Genomic DNA, 20,282 nt, shown 5'->3' on the forward strand with positions numbered 1-20,282 from the left:
CTCAGCGCCCAGTTCAAGCAACACTTTCTTTTCCACACAGATACCATTAAACACTTATCCAATTGAACTGCATTTAATTGGTTCCTTTTCAATTACAGGAAGAATATGTGGGGTGGGGGGGGGTGAGCGCTAGGCAGCTGGTAACCTACCCTGCCCCTAGGACAGTGAAGGAGAACCTTTTGAGCTCAGCGTGTCAGCATTTTGAAAAACCCTAACTTAACTCTGGTGCTCTGTCACATATAGAAATTTTTTGATATTTGCAACCATAGTAAAACAAAGACTTACATTTTTGATATTTATTTTATATATTTAAGTGCCATTTAACAAAGAAAAATCAACCAAAAGAATGAGTTCACGTGTCACCTCTGACACGCGTGTCATAGTTTCGCCATCACTGCCCTAGCAGAAGGACTTTGCTTTTAATCTTTCTAAATATATTTTGTAACTGAACCTGGTTCTTTCCGGAAAAACAAGTTGCCTACAACCAACCCTGGGGAAGAGAAGCAAAGGAGACTTAGCCACTGGCAGAACAAAGTGAGTATACTTAATCTAAGGGTTTTTATAGATAGCTCAGGCATGCTGATAAGGTTTTTCTGCCAAATGATAACTGTAGGTGTGAGGAAGAGCCCATGGCAGGATTTATTGTACTAGCTTTTGAGGATGTGCTCCAAAAAAAGAGGAAGGAAAAGAATTCAGTCAGGTTAGACACTTTGCTTTCAGCCTTATCATACTGTGATCAGGGACCCCAGCCATGCCAGACTTCTGACCTTCACAGACATGAATTCTGTTTGAAGCTGCTAAATTTATAATTTCTAGTAAAAAGTGCTTTCCTTTAAAAAAATCATGAAGACTTTGTAGCCAGAGAGATTGTTCAAAACCTGTTTCATTGGACCCTAAATTGGAGATAATGAAACTTTTTCTCTTTAGTTACCGTCTCTGTAAAACAAGAGTAGTATTATATTATTTCTTCTCACCGAGTTATAAAAATTAGAGACCATGTGTATAAAGATCTGTAAGAGCAGCTTAGAAACAAACCATAGTGAAAGTGACATGATAGCAAGTTACTTACCGGATACTCAGGGGTAGCTGTTACAATTAAAACTAGTAAATATTGTCACTGTTGTTTAGGAACTTAGGACTTTATAGAGGAGATATCCATGGGGGTAAAGTATTGAAGTAAATCTATACTAATAATAGAGGAATATGCAAATTGTCCAAAATGCTGTCACAGTAACAGTAATGACCAAAGAGCAGGCTGCTTGGGGCGACCAGGCCGGCAGGGGGGTTAGTGAGGGATCACCAAATGACTGAACAACAGGCTGCATGGGGTGACCAGGCTGGCAGGGGAGAGCAGTTGGGGACGATCAAACCAGCAGGGGAGCAGTAAGGCATCAATCAGGCTGGCAGGGGAACAGTTAGGGGGCAATCAGGCTGGCAGGCAGAATCTGTTAGGGGCAATCAGGCAGGTAGGAAGGTGAGCGGTTAGAAGCCAGCAGTCCAGGATTGTGAGAGGGATGTCCAACTGCCGATTTGGGACCAAAAGGAATTGGGCCCAAACCGGCAGTCAAACATCCCCCAAGGGGTCCCAGATTGGAGAGGGTTCAGGCCGGGCTGAGGGACACACCACCCCCCATGCACAAATTTTGTGCACTGGGCCTCTAGTATATGTATATCGGTTTATGGCATTGAGGAGAAAGTGCAAGTAGTGTCTGAAGAATAAGAAAATAGATTATAAATCCCACCTGATAAAATGCTCCAAAGAATTCACTCTTTCAGATGGGAGATTCAGGTCTGCATGTTAAGTCATTTTAGAATATTCTAGAGCTGAGAACTTACCAATCATCAGAGGTGCCAACTTCTTGAGTATTTCTGAAGATGTACTGTACCATTTTATTTTCAAATGTATTTGTTATGCTACCTATATGGAATTCTGTGAGTCATTACCTTTGCCTAAGGTTTATTTAAAAGTTGCTTCCTGATGTTATTACAATTCACTTTAACTTTTTCTCTAAATTTCCTGCATGAAACATAAGAGTTCTGTATCCAAATGAAATGCACAGTGGAAGAAGCAAAATAAATTTAACTTACTATGTATCTCTTTAAAAAAAAGAAAGACATTTTAAAAAACCAAAACCAGAATTCACAAGTGACCTGGAACACTGAATACCATGAGCCCTCCAGTGAATATACTCAGCCCTGGCAATGGGCTTCCTTGGAGGATAAGGATCTCCATTTAACGAATATTTACACGGCTGTGAACTAGGGGAATCCATGTCCACACTCCCAGCCTCAGTTTCCTTTTTCAGAAATTGAAAGAATTAGACACACTGTTCTCCTGGAGACTCTCCAGCTCTGCAATGTTGAAGCACCACTTTGTGCAAAATGTCCTGCTAAGCACAACGAGAGATACAAAAGTGAAAAGGACACAGCCCTGCCCTCCATAGTTCTTATCCACTTTGGGCCTCGGTTTTCTCACCTGGAAAACTGGCAAGGTGTGAGGAATCAAGAAAATGTATTTGTAAAGCACTGACTGCATTTATGCTCTCTAACTGCTGCCTAATATCTCAAACAATAAACTCATAGGAGATTTAGATGCTCAAATGACTTAATGAAAGCCAAAAGTTATGTTTCAATGAAAACATTAGTGTACATGCAAGGGATGACTCTACTGCATTTATACCTTAACAGCATGAATCTGATGACTTCAGAAGGCCCCACGGCCAATTCTGTGTTTGTGATGGCATCCCACAATGGGTATCCTATGAACCCCGGAAGCATGTCTCAGGTGCCCCTGTATCCACTCAACCAGCCACAAGTCCACCAAATTTCTGGGAACCAACCTGGTTTGGAACCTACCGGGAGATCCTTAAAAGAGGCCAAAGTTTTAGGGGTAAGTGAAATTTCACACTGTGTTCACTGGCCACATGGCTGGAGTCAGGGGTGGGAGGAGGTTTGGAAATACAGAAACTCCAAAGCCAGCAAGTGGGGCTGGAGCTGACCCAGCCTTGCCAAACTCAGGTCCATTAAGAAGCTCAGCTCTACAGCATTACCAGGGCCTCCCTGTGGGACCTTGTATTATCTATCTTGGGCATTTTAGTAAAGAGAAAGAAAAGCAACAAAGAAGCAGTAAATTGGAATGTTGGTCTTGTTGCCAGAATCCATGTTGACCCATGTGGCCTCTGGAAGAAGGTGGGTCCAGTGAATCAGAACGTGGATTCTAAACCCAATGTGCTTGAATGGAATCTCTCTCCAATGTGAATAAGATATAAACTTTTGATGATTTCCCCCAAAAGGCTGTCCAGGGTGGGGCCAGGGAAAGCCCATCTCATTGCTTGGGTGAAAGAAGACACTCATGGACTCTTTTTGTTGTTGTTGTTAATTTTCACCTGAGGATATTTCTCCATTGATCTTTTAGAGAGAGGAAGAGAGAGAGGGAGAGAGAGAGAAACATCGATGTGAGAGAAACACATTGATTGGTTGCCTCCTGAATGTGCCCAGATCAGAGCCTTGGCCTGGGACAGGGAGGAGCCTGTAACTGAGGTATGGGCCCTTGACCAGAATAGAACCTGGGACCCTTCAGTCTGCAGGACCACCCTCTATCCACTGAGCCAAACCAGCTAGGACAAGACAACGCATGAATTCTGATTCAGGCTGCCTGGGTTCAAATCCTAACTCCTCCCCCAACCCATATACTGCTCATAGTAGTCAATTGATACAACCTGTATGAAGGGCTTTCTGTATCTGCCAAATTTTAAAATACACAATAATTCCATTTCTGAGACTTGTCCTGCAGATATGCTTGTACACATAAGAAATATGACATGTATGAGGTTATTTATTGCAGCATGGTGTGTGATAGTGAAACTGGCCCAAATGACCCTCAGAGTCTTTTGCCTGCTGCTGTGAAGCCAACTTCATGACACCATTGCTGATGTAAGAAAAGTGATTTATTTAGGTGCTGACTACCTGAGAAGATGGTAGACTCATGACTTAGCAACCATCTTAATGTCTCAGGGTAGGCAAAATACTTTTATAGAGGTATTATGGAAAGAAGGGCATTAAGGAATGCTGACATTAGTTTTACATTTGGGTTCTCACGTGGGTTTAATGACCTCTTTCATGTCTGTCAGCACCTGGTGATTTTTTCTCTCTCTGTGGGTTTTATTTCTGGCATCAGGATGTTATAGGCCTGTCTAGCCATCGGTATCTACTACACATTTATGGTAGAGGCCAGTGAAAAGGGCAACTGGAACTGCTTCTGCCTTAACATGCTTAAATATGAAATTATTAATATTTAAGACTGTAAGTTTTATTAGTATATTCTTACTTTTAATCTTTGATTAGTTAGTTAATTAGATGTAAAGTTTTTTTAAACCCTATACCCTGTTACAATAGCTAAAGAATGGGAAAAACAAAAATATTCATCAGTATAATACTGGTTAAGTCAATATAGTATGTCTAAAGAATGAAATGTGATGGAGCTATGAAAAAGACACTCTTAGCCCTGGCCAGTGTGGCTCAGTTGGTTGACCTTCATGCCATGTACTCAGTGGTCACCAGCTCTATTCCCAGTCAGGGCACATGCCCGACGGCAGACTCCATATCCAGTAGGAGGCAACCGATCAATGTTTCTTTCTCATCAGTAGTTCTCTCTCCCTTCTCCCTTCCTCTCTCTAAAGTCAATGATAACTTATTTTTTTAATACAAAATGTTTTTAAAATAAAAATAAAACTCCTTAGCTCCTTATGTAATTATAAGGACATACTCCCAAGCTATATCATTGAGAAAAAGAATTTGGGGCAGATATTTTGTATAATTTTCTACCATTTGTGCAAGTTTAATGGATTAACATATTTGTATTCTCTATATATTTTGAGCATGAATATATATTAGTTTCCTAGAGTTGCCATAAAAAAGTACTACCAATTGGGTGGCTTAGAACACAATAAACTTATTATCTCAGTTCATAAGTTTGTAATCATAGTATCCATGGGGCCATGCTCCCTCTGAAGGCTCTGGGGATGGATCTGTTCCAGGCCAGTCTCCCAGCTTCCAGTAGGTCCTTGGCTTGTGGCACCATAACTCCCATCTTGGCATTCTCCTAGGTGCACATGTTTCTCTTCACATGGCATTCCTTTGAAAGGATAGCAGTCATATAGGGGCTACCCTATTCCATTATACTTCATATTATCTAATTGCATCTGCAGCAACCCTATTTACAAATGAGATTCCATTCTGAGTCACTGGAGGTTTGAACTTCAAAATGTTAATTTGAACCCTGGCCAGAATTGCTCAATTGTTGTGCACTGAAGGGTGGCAGGTTTGATTACTAGTCAAGGACATGTACCTGGGTTGCAGGTTCAATACCCAGCCCCAGTCCCGTCACATATGAGAGGAGGCAGCCAATTGATGTGTCTCTTGAAAGCCAGTCTCTCTCTCTCTCTCTCTCTCTCTCTCTCTCTCTCTCTCTCTCTCTCTCTCTCTCTCCTATCATCTCTCTCTTCCATTCTCTCTCAAAATCAATAAAAAAATCCTCACATGAAGATTAAAAAATAGAGATATATAAATTTGATGAGTGAAAGAAGACACAATTCAATACAAAATAATATTCCAAAGAAATAAAAAGTGAGCACAAAGACTTATCTACAAAATGATGTTCACTGCAGTGTTGTTTATAATATGGAAACATATTACACCTGCCCAATATCTTTGTTCCAACTCTTCCACAGATCATCCACATAATGGGATATGGGCAACCTTATAAAGCATATATTTAAAGAATACTTAAGACCATGGGGATGTTTTCATAATGAAATATTAAGTTAAATATGCAGAGCCCTTTTGTATAATCAGTGTATATATTTGAAAAAAATAATGGAAGTTTATACACCAAAATACAAGTGGTTATTTTCTTTGAGTGGGGGGAAATTATGGGAAGTATTATTTCATTAGTACATTTTAAATATGACTTTATTGACCAAGGAAACAAAATATATTTTAAAATAAGAAGGAGTCCCAAGGGTGCAGGGGTTAAGATTCGTCCTTAGAGACAAAGGTCTCAGCTTTTGGTTCCTCTAACAGGCCATCCAGATCCTGATCGGCCTGATACACATTGGCCTTGGCAGTGTCATAGGCACCATCGTTCTCTGGTACTACACTGCTGTCTCATTCTATGGAGGCTATCCCTTCTGGGGAGGCATCTTGGTAAGTAACATAAGTTGCCCTGAAAGTGAGTTCCAGAAAGTGCCAACACACTCAGGCTCACCTTGGCAATACAACCCCAAGTGCAGGTCCCTCAGCCAGGCCTGCACCCTCTCACAGTCTGGGAGCCCTTGGGGGATGTCTTACTGCTGGCTTAGGCCCACTCCCTGGGGGAAGCAAGCCTAAGCTGGCAGTCGGACATCCTTAGTGCTCCTGCAAAGGTGTGAGAACCTCCCGCCACCGCTGTTGCTTGCCAGCCATGAGCCCAGCTTTGGCTGAGCAGTGTGCCCCTGTGGGAGCACACTGACCACCAGGAGGCAGCTCCTGCATTGAGCGTCTGCCCCCTGGTGATCAGTGTGTGTCATAATGACCAGTCGTTCCGCTGCTGGGCTAAAACCAGCTCTCTGACATCCCCTGAGGGGTCCTGGATTGCGAGAGGGCACAGGCCAGGCCGAGGGACCCCACCGGTGCACCATCAGGTCTGGGGAGGGATATGGGAGGTTGGCCAGCTGAGGAGGGACCGTGAGAGGGCTCCAGGGCATGTCCGGCCCATCTGGCTCAGTCCCAATCGGCTGGACCCCAGCAGCAAGCTAACCTACCGGTTGAGCGTCCGGGTGGTCAGTGCATGTCATAGCAAGTGGTTGAGCAGCCTTAGCATATCATTAGCATATTGACTGGACACTTAGCATATTAGGCTTTTATTATATAAGATAGTTCTGGATGAAGCCCAAGATCAAGGCATGGCCAGGGTTGTTTCTCCTGAGACCTCTCTCCTTGGCTTGTGGATGGCTATCTTCTTCCCTGTGTCTTCACATGATCTTCCTTTGTGTGTGTCTCTGTCCTCATAGCTCTTCTAATTAGAACACCACTTATAGTTTACTAGAGGCCTGGTGCACGAAATTTGTGCACTGGGGGAGGGTATCCCTCAGCCCAGCCTGCATCCTCTCCAATCTGGGAGCCCTCGGGGGATGTCCAACTGCTGGGTTAGGCCCGATCCCTGTGGAACTGCTGGCTCCCAACTGCTCGCCTGCCTACCTGCCTGATTGCTCCTAACCACTCTCCAGCCAGCCTGATCAACGTCTAACTGTTCCCCTGCAGGGCCCAATAACCCCCAACTGCCCTCCCCTGCAGGCCTGGTCCCCCCCAACTGCCCTCCCCTGCTGGCCTGGTCACCCCTAACTGCCCTCCCCTGCAGTCCAGGTCACTCTAACTGCCCTCCCCTTCCAGGCTGGTTGCCCCTAACTGCCATCCCCTGCAGGCCTGGCCCCCCCAATTGCCATCCCTCCCCTGCTGGCCTGGTCGCCCCAACTGCCCTCTCCTGCCGGCCTTGTCACCCCCTAACTGCCCTCCCATGCTGGCCTGATCACCCACAACTGCCATCCCCTGCCGGCCATCTTGTGGTGGCCATCTTGTGACCACATGGGGATGGCCATCATGTGCGAGGGTGTGACGGTCAATTTCATATTCCCTCTTTATTATATAGGATTAGGGCCCGTCCACATGACATCATTCAACCTTAACCACTTTGTTAAAGGCCCTATCTTCAAATATAGATGCTCTTCAACTTATGATGGGGCTACAGCCCCAAAAACCCATTATAAATTGAAAATATCCTGAGTCAAAAATGCATTAAATACTACACTGTAGAGAATGGGTTGTTTAGGCTTGTGATTGCATGGCTGACAGGGAGCTGAGGCTGGCTGCTTCTGTCCAGCATCACCAGAGAGTATGTTACCACATATCACTCACCCAGGAAATGTCAAAATCCAAAATCCAAAGAACAGTTTCTACTGAATGTGTATGGCTTTCACACCATTGTAAAGTCAAAAAAAAAAAAAGCCATAATTCCAACTATAGTGAGTATGGTAATATCTATACAGTCACATTTGGAGATCCTGGGGGTTTAGACTTCAAAAAATGGATTATGAGGAGACAAACTTCAGCTCATAATACCAAGTCCCAGCCCTATAAGGCACCATCACCCCAATTAGGTCACCTTTTCTAATTAGTCCACCTTAGAGGTTAGGAAACCTTTTCCTAGTTCATCACCCCAGTGCTCAAGTGCTGTCGGACAAAAGCCCACAACTGGAGCTCCAGGAGAAAACATTTCACCAGTAATTGTGTGTCTGCGCAGCCACAGAACAGTCATTAAGCAGTGGGTACTCAACCTGGAGTCCTCTGATGGGCTCAGAGTCCACCTTGTTACAAAATATTTGGTACATAGATGTCTTTGTTTTTATGGAAGAGCCCATAGTATTGATCACATTTTCAGGGTGATCTATAATCCTTCAAAAGGTTAAGAACCACAGATACTTTCTTTTCTCCAATATATTGCCTTTATGATTCTTTTCCATTCTCCTTAGTGTTTTCCCTCCTCCACAGGCACACATACGCAATCCAATCCCTCTCCTATCAAAAATGTCCTTTTCTACCCACTACAACACAATTTTTCTCTCAAATCACATATCTGTGACCCAAGGGAGTTTTCTCAAAAATAACAAAACTCCAGAGTAGTGTGGACATCAGCAAAGTCACCATATACCATGAGATTTAAATAAAACATCCTGGAGTTGTCCACCACCACCACCACACACACACACACACACACACACACACACACACACACACACACACAGCATCTGCAAAATTGCAGGACTTATATTCTTGGGAGCATTTTTGTCTGAGCACCTGCTCTCTCTTGTTCCCATAAAAGTCTCATTTTCTGAGGCTGAGGTCTTCTCTCTGTTCAGCACAGACCCAGACTTGGAACTCAGCCAACCACAGACACCTGTGTGTATAGCAGACTTCTGTGGAGTTTGGGGAAATGGACAAGACTAATACCACAGCCACAAGACAGTTCCTATGGAGTGTTAGATTCTCTTAAGGCATCACAAAGGCCTTGGTGGCCATTTCCCCTCCCATTAGGCTGCTCAGGTCCATTCAACCCTTATGACACTACCCTCCCTTTTTCCTGCAGGGCACTTTTGTTCTTTGTTGCCTTACTGACTCTAGGACTATCTATTTTCTTTCTTTTTCTTTTTCTTTTTTTTTTTTTTAGGACTATCTATTTCTAAAGATCATATGGTCCTCCTCCAAACCAAAGACCCTTTCCTTAGGAACCTTAAAAAGATCAGCAGGGACACCAGAATTCCAGTCTTCTGTTTCCTGCCTTTCCTACAAAGTCTGTAAAAACATAAAATTGAGACTCATTTTCCCATTTATAGGAAAAATGGCATTCCTCTTACAAGGCATTGGTGGTTAGAGTAAGTTTTCATTGTGATTACCCATTTCCATTCCAAGGCACAGGCATCTACTCTGAGGTGGAATGAGTGCAGGATGAGGGTTAAGAACATGAGATCTGGAGTCAATTACCTGGATTTGATTTCCAGATATGCTATTTGCTGGATGGTCTTGGGTGTGTCTTTTAAAATTTTTAAGCCTCAGTCCACACCTCCTTAAACTGGGAATAATAATGGTGCTTGGTGGGCCATCATGGAGTTAAGTAAGGCAAAGTTAAAAAGCACTTCATGTAGGGCTGAGCAAAGCTTCCATTAAACCATAGCTGATGACCTTTCAGACTGTCACTGACAGCAGGGAATCCCATCAGCCACTATGCCTGCAGAACATCAGTGTTGAAATAGATGCACACAATCTATCCTGCCGCCCTCATAGTTGATGTTCATCATTGCAGAGAGGCAACATTCTTCTGAAATTTGGTACTAAAAGGTACCAAATTGTATACAGGAAATGACTGATACTGGGCTTTTATCTCAAAGCAGTGAAAATACGGGGTCCCCTTCCTTCTTCCCTCCAGAGCCCCTATGCCTGAGTGAATTGTTTTGGGAGGCCAACAAGAAGTGCCTGTGAGAAAGTCAATGACAAGAAAAGAAGTGATTTTATTGAGTATCTACCATGTACAGGATCTACCATGGGCAAGATATACCAAATGCTAGATGCAAGGGACAAATTATCTCATGATAATAACACTTAAGAAGACATATAGTTTTCCCCATTTTTTCTGAAGAGGAAATATACGCTTAGAAAAATTAATAACTTACCCAAGATCACATGCGTTTCAAGTTAGAGTTTAAAACCAGGTGTAGTGGATTCTAAAATACATATTTATCCCAAGTTATTGCCCTGTCTAGTGGTGACAAATAGCTCTTTTTTTATTTTTTCCTCCCTCCCTCCCTCCCTCCCTCCCTCCCTCCCTCCCTCCCTCCCTCCTTCTTTTTCCTTTCCTTTCCTTTCCTCTTATCTCTCTTCTCTTCTCTTCTTTCCCTTTCCTTTCCCCTTCTCCTTCCTTCCCTTTCCTTCCCTTTTTCCCCCTCCCTTGAGTTGAGTAGGAGGTCCCAGCAGATGATCCTAGCATGTATGAGAGCACATGTGTGTGATCAGAAACACAGAAGCCTGAAAGTGGGGCCCTGACCTCTGGACTCTTTCTTTTTGAAAAATATACTTTTATTGATTTCAGAGAGAAAAGGAGAGGGAGAGAGACATAGAAATATCAGTGATGAGAGAGAATCATTGATTGGCTGGCTCCTGCGTGCCCCCCATTGGGGATCAACCAACCCAGGCATGTGCCGTTGACTGGAATCAAACCTGGGACCCTTTAGTCTGCAGGACAACATGTTATCCACTGAGCCAAACCGGCTAGGGTTCTCTGGGCTCTTTCTAAACTCCCTCTCTTCTGTGCCAGTTCATCATTTCAGGATCCCTCTCAGTGACATCAGAACAGCTACCAAGATCTTCTTGCCTGGTAAGTCCCACCCTGAGACAGGCTCTTCCAGCTGTGGACATTTAAGGGACACACACATAGAGGGAAACAAGTTCATACACAATGCCTCCCTCATCCTTGAACCTACTTATAACCAGACACAGGGCATTGACATGGTCACTCATACTCACTTACAAGACCACATGAACCTGGACAGAGTCACAAATGGGAAAGAGTCAAGATTTGGTGGAAGGAAGGGCAGCTTCAGGGTGTGGAGAGACAGAGAGAATAACTTTCCTAAGAGGATCTTACAAGAGGAGGCAAAAAACAACCAGGGGTGCTAGGCTGCCCTCCAGCAGAGCAGGCACCAACTGCCTGCAGCACACACAGCCCAGTGCCAGACATTTCTACAGGGAAGCCAGGGGAGGCTCAGGAAGCAGCTTCCAAAAGGAATCCTTCCAAACTAGTTCTGTGAATTAACATGGGCCAGGATTGGTGGCCCCAAATATTGGACTGAGAAAGTACTTTTGTTTCCCCAGGATGACCTGGTCCTACACCAGATGAGATCTATTTAAAAAATCCACAGGGGGAGAAACTAAGATGGCGGCATAGATAAACACCGGGAAATTGCTGCTTCCCAAAACAATCGATAAATGCATCAAAAACACAAGGTGGACATCATCCAGAACTACAGGAGGGCTGGCTGAGTGTAAATTCTACAACTAGAAGGAAAGAAAAGCACACTGCGAGCGGGAGGAGCTGCGGAGGTGGAGTGCAGAGGTACGGGGGCTCGCGCGCGCGGAAAGGGGCTGGCACCTGAGGACGCGGCTGTCTTTTTGAATCCGGAGGGAGACACAAGCTCCCGATGGCTCTGAAATCCGGTTCCGGGAAGTCTCTGGGGACCCAGGACTCATACGGGGAGATACTGGACTGTCTGGCAGCGGGCGAGCTTGAGAGCGGCTTTCCCTCAGAGGTGCTTGCAGCCATTGCCGGGACACTGGGACTCGAGACTCCTTAGGGCGGGGCTGAGGCTCTGCCATAGCTTCTTTCTCCGCCCTTTGATTTCTTGAGACCCCGCCCCGCCCAGGCTGCGGCAGAAGCTTTTGCATATGAATGCCCCGGCCATTTGCAACCTGTAATTACCTAACCGCAGCCGGGCCAGATAGACCCAGAGCTTCCAAGAGAAGGCCCAAGGCCCCACAGTGGCTTGCATTGCTACACAGCTGAGCATCATCAGGGCACTTCCAAACTCCAAAAAAAACGAAGGGGAATCTGCAGTTCTCTTCGTAGTTCCTGCTGTGTAACCTCAGGCAGAGGCTAAATTAGCACCTCCTTAGATCCAAGAGCCACTTACCCAGTGGTCAGAGGGGAACCACCCAGATCACAGCTCCTCAGATCCATAAGGGACACACTCAGGGTGCAGTCTCAGTGAGCACCAAAGCCCCACTGAAGCAAGTCTTGCCCCAGAAGGGTGTCTCCAGCACAGAAGTTCTCCCACTGCAGACACAGCTGATTCTCGCTGCCAATTGCCCTGGAGGTCAATTCCTCCCAGTGATCCTACAACAACCAAGGCATAGCTACAACAAGACTGTGCACAAAGCCCACGAGGGGGTGCACCAAGAGTGTCCACCTCAGGTAACTGGGGAGGCTGAGCCACTGGGCCCTACAGGACACCTAGCACACAAAGCCACTCTATCAACACAGCGAAGCAGCCAAAATGCAGAGACAAAGAAACAGGTCACAAATGGCAGAAATGGAGGAAAGCAAACGACTGGATATAGAGTTCAAGGCCACGTTTATAAGGTTTTTCAAGAATTTTATGGAAACCGCCGATAAATTTAATGAATCCCTCAATAAGTATAGTGAGACCATGGAGGACATGAAAAAGGACCAACTAGAAATTAAGCATACACTGACTGAAATAAAGAATAATCTACGGAGATCCAACAGCAGACAAGAGGATCCCAAAAATCAAGTCAAAGATTTGAAATACAAAGAAACAAAAAATACCCAACTGAAAAAGAAAAAAGAAAAGAGATTCCAAAAATATGAAGATAGTGTAAGGAGCCTCTGGGACAACTTCAAGCGTACCAACATCAGAATTATAGGGGTACCAGAAGAAGAGAGAGGGCAAGATATTGAAAACCTATTTGAAGAAATAATGACAGAAAACTTCCCCCACCTGGTGAAAGAAATAGACTTCCAAGTCCAGGAAGCGCAGAGAACCCCAAACAAAAGGAATCCAAAGAGGACCACACCAAGACACATCATAATTAAAATGCCAAGAGCAAAAGACAAAGAGAGAATCTTAAAAGCAACAAGAGAAAGACAGTCAGTTACCTACAAGGGAGTACCCATACGACTGTCAGCTGATTTCTCAACAGAAACCATGCAGGCCAGAAGGGAATGGCAAGAAATATTCAAATTGATGAATAGCATGAACCTGCAACCAAGATTACTTTATCCAGCAAAGCTATCATTCAGAATAGAAGGTTAGAGAAAGAGCTTCACGGATAAGAAAAAGCTAAAGGAGTTCATCACCACCAAACCAGCATTATATGAAATGCTGAAAGGTATTCTTTAAGAAGAGGAAAAAGAAGAAAAAGGAACTCTTACCATTTGCCACAGCATGGATGGAACTGGAGAGCGGATAAATACCACATGATCTCACTCATTTGTGGAATATAATGAACAACATAAACTGATGAACAAGGACTGATCCAGAGACGGAGAGGCATTGATTGGACTGTCGGGCTTTGGAGGGAGGGTAGGGGAGGGTGGGGGTAAGGGGGAAAGATCAACCAAAGGACTTACATGCAGGCATATAGTCCTAACCAATGGACACGGACAACGGGGGGGGGGGGGGGGTGAGGGCATGAGCGGGGGTGGGGTAGAGGGTAACGTGGGGACAAGGACACATATGTAATATCTTAATCAATAAAAATATATTAAAAAAAATAAAATAAATAAAAAAAAAGAAATAAAAAAAAAATCCACAGGGAAGATCAGTTCTGGGCATGCCTTCCTTCACATGGACCAGAATCATGGAGCATCAGAGCCTGTCACATCCCAGAACACGTGGGCTGAGTCTCCTGCGCATGTCCTGTGGGATAAATGAGTCCAGTGATTCCTAAACATTATTCTTGGTGATACTTGTCTCATGATATACTTTATGAAGATAGTTAGATAACTTGGGAGGGATTTCTTTTTAGTAGTCTCCTCTACAGGGGATCCATAATCCATGTTAAAGACTTTGAGAAGTCCTGCACAAAAGATCTAACTTTGTGCAACCCAGGTGTTTTCAAAGTTAATTTACCACCAAACCTATTTTGCACAAGACATCTCTTTACTTGCCTCACATCTAGGGTTCCAGGAATTCACATTATGAAGCACTTGTTGTGTCTCTGCTCAACTCAGCTACAATTGTTTTCCTTTCTCATACTGACCCTCTCTCTGTATCTTCTTCAGTTGAAGGGTAGCATGGGCTTGAGTATCGCCAGTGCAATCTGCTCTCTGGTCGGAATCATGCTCCTCATCACAGATATGGCTATCAACAACCTGCATAGCTCCTTCAGCTCCTATCCCTGCAGTGGTATGGTAAGTATCTCTCTTGACCAATTCTCCTCTGGTTTCCAATGTAGCTATCTTTAGGAAGTCATTGGAAAGGGCCTGGTCCCACCAAGCTGCTTCACCAAGCACCAAAGGAAACAGATGCTCTCAGAACAGTTTCAAGTCCCTGACCTGTAGGTTATTGCTGCTGCTCCAAGCATGTGACTTTTTTTAGTCTTAATTCCTATCTTTATAAAAGAGGACCTATCTTTTGACATTGTTGGGAGAATTAAATGCAGTTATAGAGATAATGCACCGGTACCCACCAACCTGTATATCTACCCACATGTTCACCTTCCTGCCAATTTTCATAGATAAAGAGATCATCAAAGGTGTTCAGAAAGGGACAGAGAGTGAACATTTAAGGTTTTGCAGGCCATCTGGTCTCTGTTGCAGTGCTCAATCCAGTGTGAAAGCAGCCATAGAAATGCATAGGCAAATGAGCTATCCCATGTTATAGACCCATGTTATCAAATAGAAATCTAATGTAAGCCACGTGTGTGACTTTACATTTTCTAGTCTCCATATTATAGAGTGAAAAAAACTGAAATTAATTTCCATAATACATTTATTTTACCCCATAAATATAAAACATCATTTCAATCTATAGCCTGTATAAAAAATTATTATATCAATATTTGGCATTTTGGGTGTCACATCTTAGAAATCCAGTGTGTATTTTGCCTTTACAACACATCTCAAGACCTCAGGGGACACTTGGCTAACATTTAAAAATTCAGCTATAGATGAGTCCCATGTAAACTCAATGTCTCCCTCTACACAGTAGCCCTGCCCTCTCTGCTCACTCAAGTTATATCACTCCACGTGCTTCTCCCCTCTCCCTGGCCCCACCTCTCTTCTATATCACTATCTGCCATTTGCTACAGCTTTTCCATCAACATCTGAACACACCTTTGTATCTTTCATCTTCGATAACACACTAACCTTTTCTTGGTTATTTCAGCTACCACTCCATTTCTCTGGCTCTCTCTGCAGAAAATTCCTTAAAAGAGTTGTCTGCCTCACTGTCTCCAATTCTCTCCTCACATAATCTCTCTTTAACCCACGCTAGCCATACTTTCAGCCTCGGTTCTCCAAAAAACTCCTCTATTCAAGCGCCCAATCATTCCTCCTCTTTGGTGGACTTCCCGTTGGCTTTCAGGCCCTGCAGCTGGTGTTCCTGCACCTACATTGGTTGCTCTCTTTTCTTTTGATGGTTCTTGTCTTTCCCCCAATTTCTCACACTCAGTCCTCAATTTTCTTCTGTTTCTCTCTCTACTCTCTGCCTTAGCAATCCCATCCAGTCTGGTGACTTGAAACACTTTCCTATGACAATGACTCCAAATGTCTATGTTCTGGCAAAACATCTCTCACAAACTCGTGTCTAGTATCCAGTTGTCCACTCTCCATCTTATATTTGGATATTAACATGTCCAAATCTCATCTCCAGTTTTTATTTGCCAAACCTTCTCACAGGTTGCCTTTTCCAGGTTGATGGCACTGCATCCTTCAAGTCACTCAGAAAAAACTCTGTTGAAATCATTGATTGACCCATTCTGTCTCCCACACCTCTGGGCCAACTCCTCAGGGAATCCTGTTGATTTCACCTTTAAAATGCATCCAGAATCCAGCCATTTTCACCAGTTTCTCAGTCACCATACTGGCTGGAGCCACCACCCCTGACTTCTAATCTCAGTTCTGCCAATGTCTGATCTTGGAAAAAGCTCTCTTCCATCCCATGCACCCACACACCTCTGGCTTCAGTCCAGAAGAAGGAGGGCTGGACTTCAACATAGTTTAGCAAAAGATGAACCAAGGCATGGGGTGCCCCAAGGTCTCAACAAGCATGAATTAATACTCACCAAATAATAACTATCTAAACTGCTGGAGGAACCCTTCTCCCTCATGGAAGGGTGTTTTAATTTTTCAAATACAGTTGACAAACAATACTATATTAGTTTCAAGTATATGGTGTAATGATTAGACACATATAACTTATGAGATGACTACATTCCTATACTGCACGTTAATTTACCTGCCTGTGACTGTTTTTACAACTCCCTATTTGGATTTCTTAATACCCTTCACATTTTCACCCATCTTCCCAGCCCTCCTCCCATTAGAAAGCTTTCTTTATAAAAGAATGTTGTTGTTAAAAATATTTGAAGAGGACAAGCATCATTTTTAAAGGCCCCTTCTCCCTAATCTTCTGTGATTCCTTGTTTAAGACATCATTATACTACTGTTCCCCTTGCCTGGACAGATGTTCAAACCCACATCACTGAATCTTCTACTGAGAATGAAACTTTCTCTCCTCAGTGCCCTGAGGCACTACTATTGGGACTTTTATAGCCCTTACCATGTCTGACTTAAATTATAACTATCTGCATTTGTATCTGCCTCCCTCACTAGATTGTGCTTCTCGGGATGCTTTCCTAGTCTTTCATAGCAAACAGATGTTTAATAAATGCTTGCTAAATCAAGAGGGAAGAGAAGGAAAGTGCTAAGGAGGGGTCTCTCCAGGAGAGAGAATTTTCTGAGCAGCCAGCTATCACCAAAGCCATTTTAAAAATCATAACTGTACCAACATTTGTTTGATACCTACTATGTGCCACGCACTTTCATTTTCATATTTATTCTCTCCTGTAATTGGAATCCCAATGTTATTAGGGTCACTCATCTCTTGTCCTTTTATGATAAAGTGGATTCTACCCAAACTCTCTCCCCAGATACAGTGGGAGATCCCATTTTCCTGAGCATTGTTGGAGAACAGCAAGGAAAGGGCTTAGATGTGTCCTGGTGCTAACATGAAATTGACTACTGCTGAATTAGTTCCATTTGGGGATGCTTTTACTGACCGTTTTCTTAAGTTAAAGGCAGTCCCAATTAGTTCTCTCCACAAAATGCCACGGTCAGAAGCCAAGAAGATTGTTTTAGTAGCTGACTTTCTCTGAAGGTTCAGAGGGATGGTGGAGGTAACTACTGATGCCTGGAGGTTAGACATCCCTGCTTTGTAATGTGTTAATTTCTTACAAGATGCCTTTTTATCTGTAGGCTCTACCATCCCTTCATGTTGCTCAGTCCCGTCTTTCTCCTCTATCCATCTTTCTTTGCTCTCTCTGAGGACTGTCCAAACTCTCAAATTTCACTTCGCTTCCTACACAGAACAGTTTCACTGTTTCACTGTCTCACTCCAGACCCCATCCTTAGGTTTCGTGCCCTGTACCCAAAACAAGTCATCAAGGTGTTTTCCTAAACAATGACTATTCTTTTCCTTAGAACAACACAGGTAATATGTGTTAAAATAATTCTTTTACAAACATATTCGACCCTCACAAAACCTGGGGAGATATTTTCTACATGAGGCTGAGATGAGGTTAGAGGACTTCCTCAAAGCCCTAGCTATGGTCTATTGCAGAGCCATGCTTTGAGCCAGACCTCACACTCCCAGGGCACCACTCATGACCTCCATTATCTTTCTGGTTCCAGGTCTCTGGAGTGACTACTTCTGCTGTGCTGTTCATCTTTAGCCTCTTGGAGTTTTGCATTGCCTGCACATCTGCCCACTTTGGTTGCAAACTATTCCGCTATTCACACAACAACGTGAGTTTGTAGGACCCTTAGTGGGTGGAAAGATGCCCTAAAGAGTGTGGGCACTAGAAAGGTTGTTAGGCTTTTGTTTCCTCTCCAGGCACATGGGGAGTCCCGGAATATCTACAGCCTTTGTGCAATTGTGGTTCTCACTAACGCACCTCCATGTACCTGTCTTTTTCAGAGAACTGTGGTCTTTCAAACTGTCTATGTGACAAACCCAGTGGCCAATCCAGAACCAGTGAACTCTCCACCGTCTTATTCCAGTGAGATCCAGGACTCCAAATAAGCCAAAGGTTCTAGAAGCATCTTTCACTGGAACCAAAAGAAGAACTCTGCTTTCTGGGCTTCTGAAACTCAGCTTTTTCCTTCCTTGACAAACTAAGGAATGTGTCTCTCCAACTGCTGGCACCTTGGACTTCATTCACTTCAGCTTGGTTAATCATGCTGTTCCTCCATTTAAAAGGAGACAGGACTTTAAAGTGAATTTTAGCAAAGAGGTCCTCCCTAGGACATCCACCTGTGGGATGTCTAGTGTAGATATTCATGTGTTTACCTGTGTGAGCTCATGAACTAATGGAACAAGTGTCTAGACAACCCCAGCTTCATTCTCCCAATCATTCACTCACTGAATAAAAGTGCACTGAGCATTTGATATGTTTAAAGCTCTATTAATGTCAGGATGAGGGTGGACATGGTGAACTTGCAAAGTCTTTGACTTCAAGGAACTTCTGCCTCACAAGAGAAGAAGAACATGCAAGCAGATTTCTATAACACACGATAGAATTTAGGGGTGTGTACAGAGAGAGATCAGAGATGAAAATGATTTATTCTGGCAGTGATGGGTGAAGCAGAGAACAATCATGGTTGAAGAAGCAGCATTTGTTGGGGGTATCAAAGGAGAGAGTGTTGTTTTTGGGTTTTTTAAAAAATCTTTATTGTTGAAAGTATTGCATATGTTCCTCTTTTTCTCCCATTAACTCCCTTCAGCCCACTTCTGTCCCCCACCCCAGGCTCTCATCACCCCATTGTCTGTGTCCATGGGTTATGCATACATGCATACAAGGTCAGGGTTGATCTCTTACCACCCACTCTCTCCTGCCTTCCCTCTAAGGTTCAACATGCTTCTATGACTCTGGATCTATTTTTGTTCATCAGTTTATTTGGATCATTAGATTCCACATATGTGTGAGATCAGGTGATACTTATGTTTCTATGAATGGCTTACTTTGCTTAGCCAATACTCTCCAGGCTATCCAGGCTGTTATAAGTGTTAAGAGTTCTTTCTTTTATATTGCCACACTAGAGACCCAGTGAATGAAATTCATGCAAGAAGGGCGTGACCCTCAGCCCAGCCTGCTCCGTCTCTAATCTGGCACCCCTCAGGGGATGTCACAATCTGGGACCGCTGGCTCCTAACTGCTCACCTGCCTGTCTGATTGCCCCTAATCGCTTATGCCTGCCAGCCTGATCACCCCCTAATCGCTCCCCTGCTAGCCTGATTGATGCCTAACTGCTCCCCTGCTGGCTTGATGGCCCCCAACGGCCCTCCCCTGCCAACCTGATGGCCCCCAACTTTTTTTCCTTGAGGACCTGATGGCCCCCAACTGCCCTCCCCTGCTGGGGCCTGATCACCTCCAATTGCCCTCCTCTGCTGGCCTGATCACCCACAACTACCCTCCCCTGCCAGCCTGATGGCCCCCAACTGCCCTCCCCTGCTGGCCTGATGGCTCCTAACTTCCCTCCCCTGCCAAGGCCTGATTGCCCCCAACTTCCCTCCCCTGCCAGGGCCTGATTGCCCCTAACTGCCCTCCCCTGCTGCGACCCGCCTCCTCCGCTGGGCCCTGCCCACAGGCCTCATTGTGTGGAGCTGCTGCCAGGCCCTTTCTCCACTGTGCATGCAGCCATCTTATGGCAGCCATTTTGTGACAACATGAGGGCATGATACTACCTAGGCTATTATTAGTATAGATAGTATTCCATTGTGTAAAGTACCTGTTGGAAGTACTTAATCCTGCTCGCTGCACCAATTGCTGGAGTAAGTTCTTCCTTGGTTCTGCTTCACTATGCTAACTGTGGGGTCTCAGTTCCCCTGCCAGGAACTGGACCTTCATGGGTGCTGGGTATTAGACAGAGAAGACAATATGAGCAATCATAGGCATAT

General features: G+C 44.2%; 1 protein-coding gene across 3 annotated transcripts; it reads left to right on the top strand.

Annotated features, from left to right (window-relative positions):
- Positions 1 to 372: 372 nt before the first annotated feature.
- MS4A8 (membrane spanning 4-domains A8) lies at positions 373 to 18,771 on the top strand. Of its 3 annotated transcripts, XM_036325738.1 has the most exons (7): positions 374 to 534; positions 2,689 to 2,890; positions 6,082 to 6,204; positions 10,901 to 10,960; positions 14,387 to 14,515; positions 18,017 to 18,130; positions 18,303 to 18,771. In XM_036325738.1, the coding sequence occupies exons 2-7, from the start codon at positions 2,690 to 2,692 to the stop codon at positions 18,405 to 18,407; spliced, it is 732 nt and encodes a 243-aa protein (XP_036181631.1). In that variant the 5' UTR covers positions 374 to 534; position 2,689; the 3' UTR covers positions 18,408 to 18,771. The 3 variants fall into 3 exon arrangements, with proteins under 3 accessions (XP_036181632.1, XP_036181631.1, XP_036181633.1); XM_036325739.1 differs by lacking the exon at positions 10,901 to 10,960 and having other exon boundaries at positions 373 to 534; XM_036325740.1 differs by lacking the exon at positions 6,082 to 6,204.
- The last annotated feature ends 1,511 nt before the right edge of the window (positions 18,772 to 20,282 follow it).

This window comes from Myotis myotis, unplaced genomic scaffold (assembly GCF_014108235.1).
Source record: "Myotis myotis isolate mMyoMyo1 unplaced genomic scaffold, mMyoMyo1.p scaffold_m19_p_10, whole genome shotgun sequence".
Taxonomy (NCBI): Eukaryota; Metazoa; Chordata; class Mammalia; order Chiroptera; family Vespertilionidae; genus Myotis; species Myotis myotis.

What these genes read in the sequence shown, in the direction of transcription:
- MS4A8 (XM_036325738.1), top strand. Translation starts at nt 2,690, where the DNA reads ATGAATCTGATGACTTCAGAAGGCCCCACGGCCAATTCTGTGTTTGTG. An exon ending in TACCAAGATCTTCTTGCCTG is followed by an intron (nt 10,961 to 14,386) that starts GTAAGTCCCACC and finishes TATCTTCTTCAG; the next exon opens with TTGAAGGGTAGCATGGGCTT. An exon ending in CCTATCCCTGCAGTGGTATG is followed by an intron (nt 14,516 to 18,016) that starts GTAAGTATCTCT and finishes TTCTGGTTCCAG; the next exon opens with GTCTCTGGAGTGACTACTTC.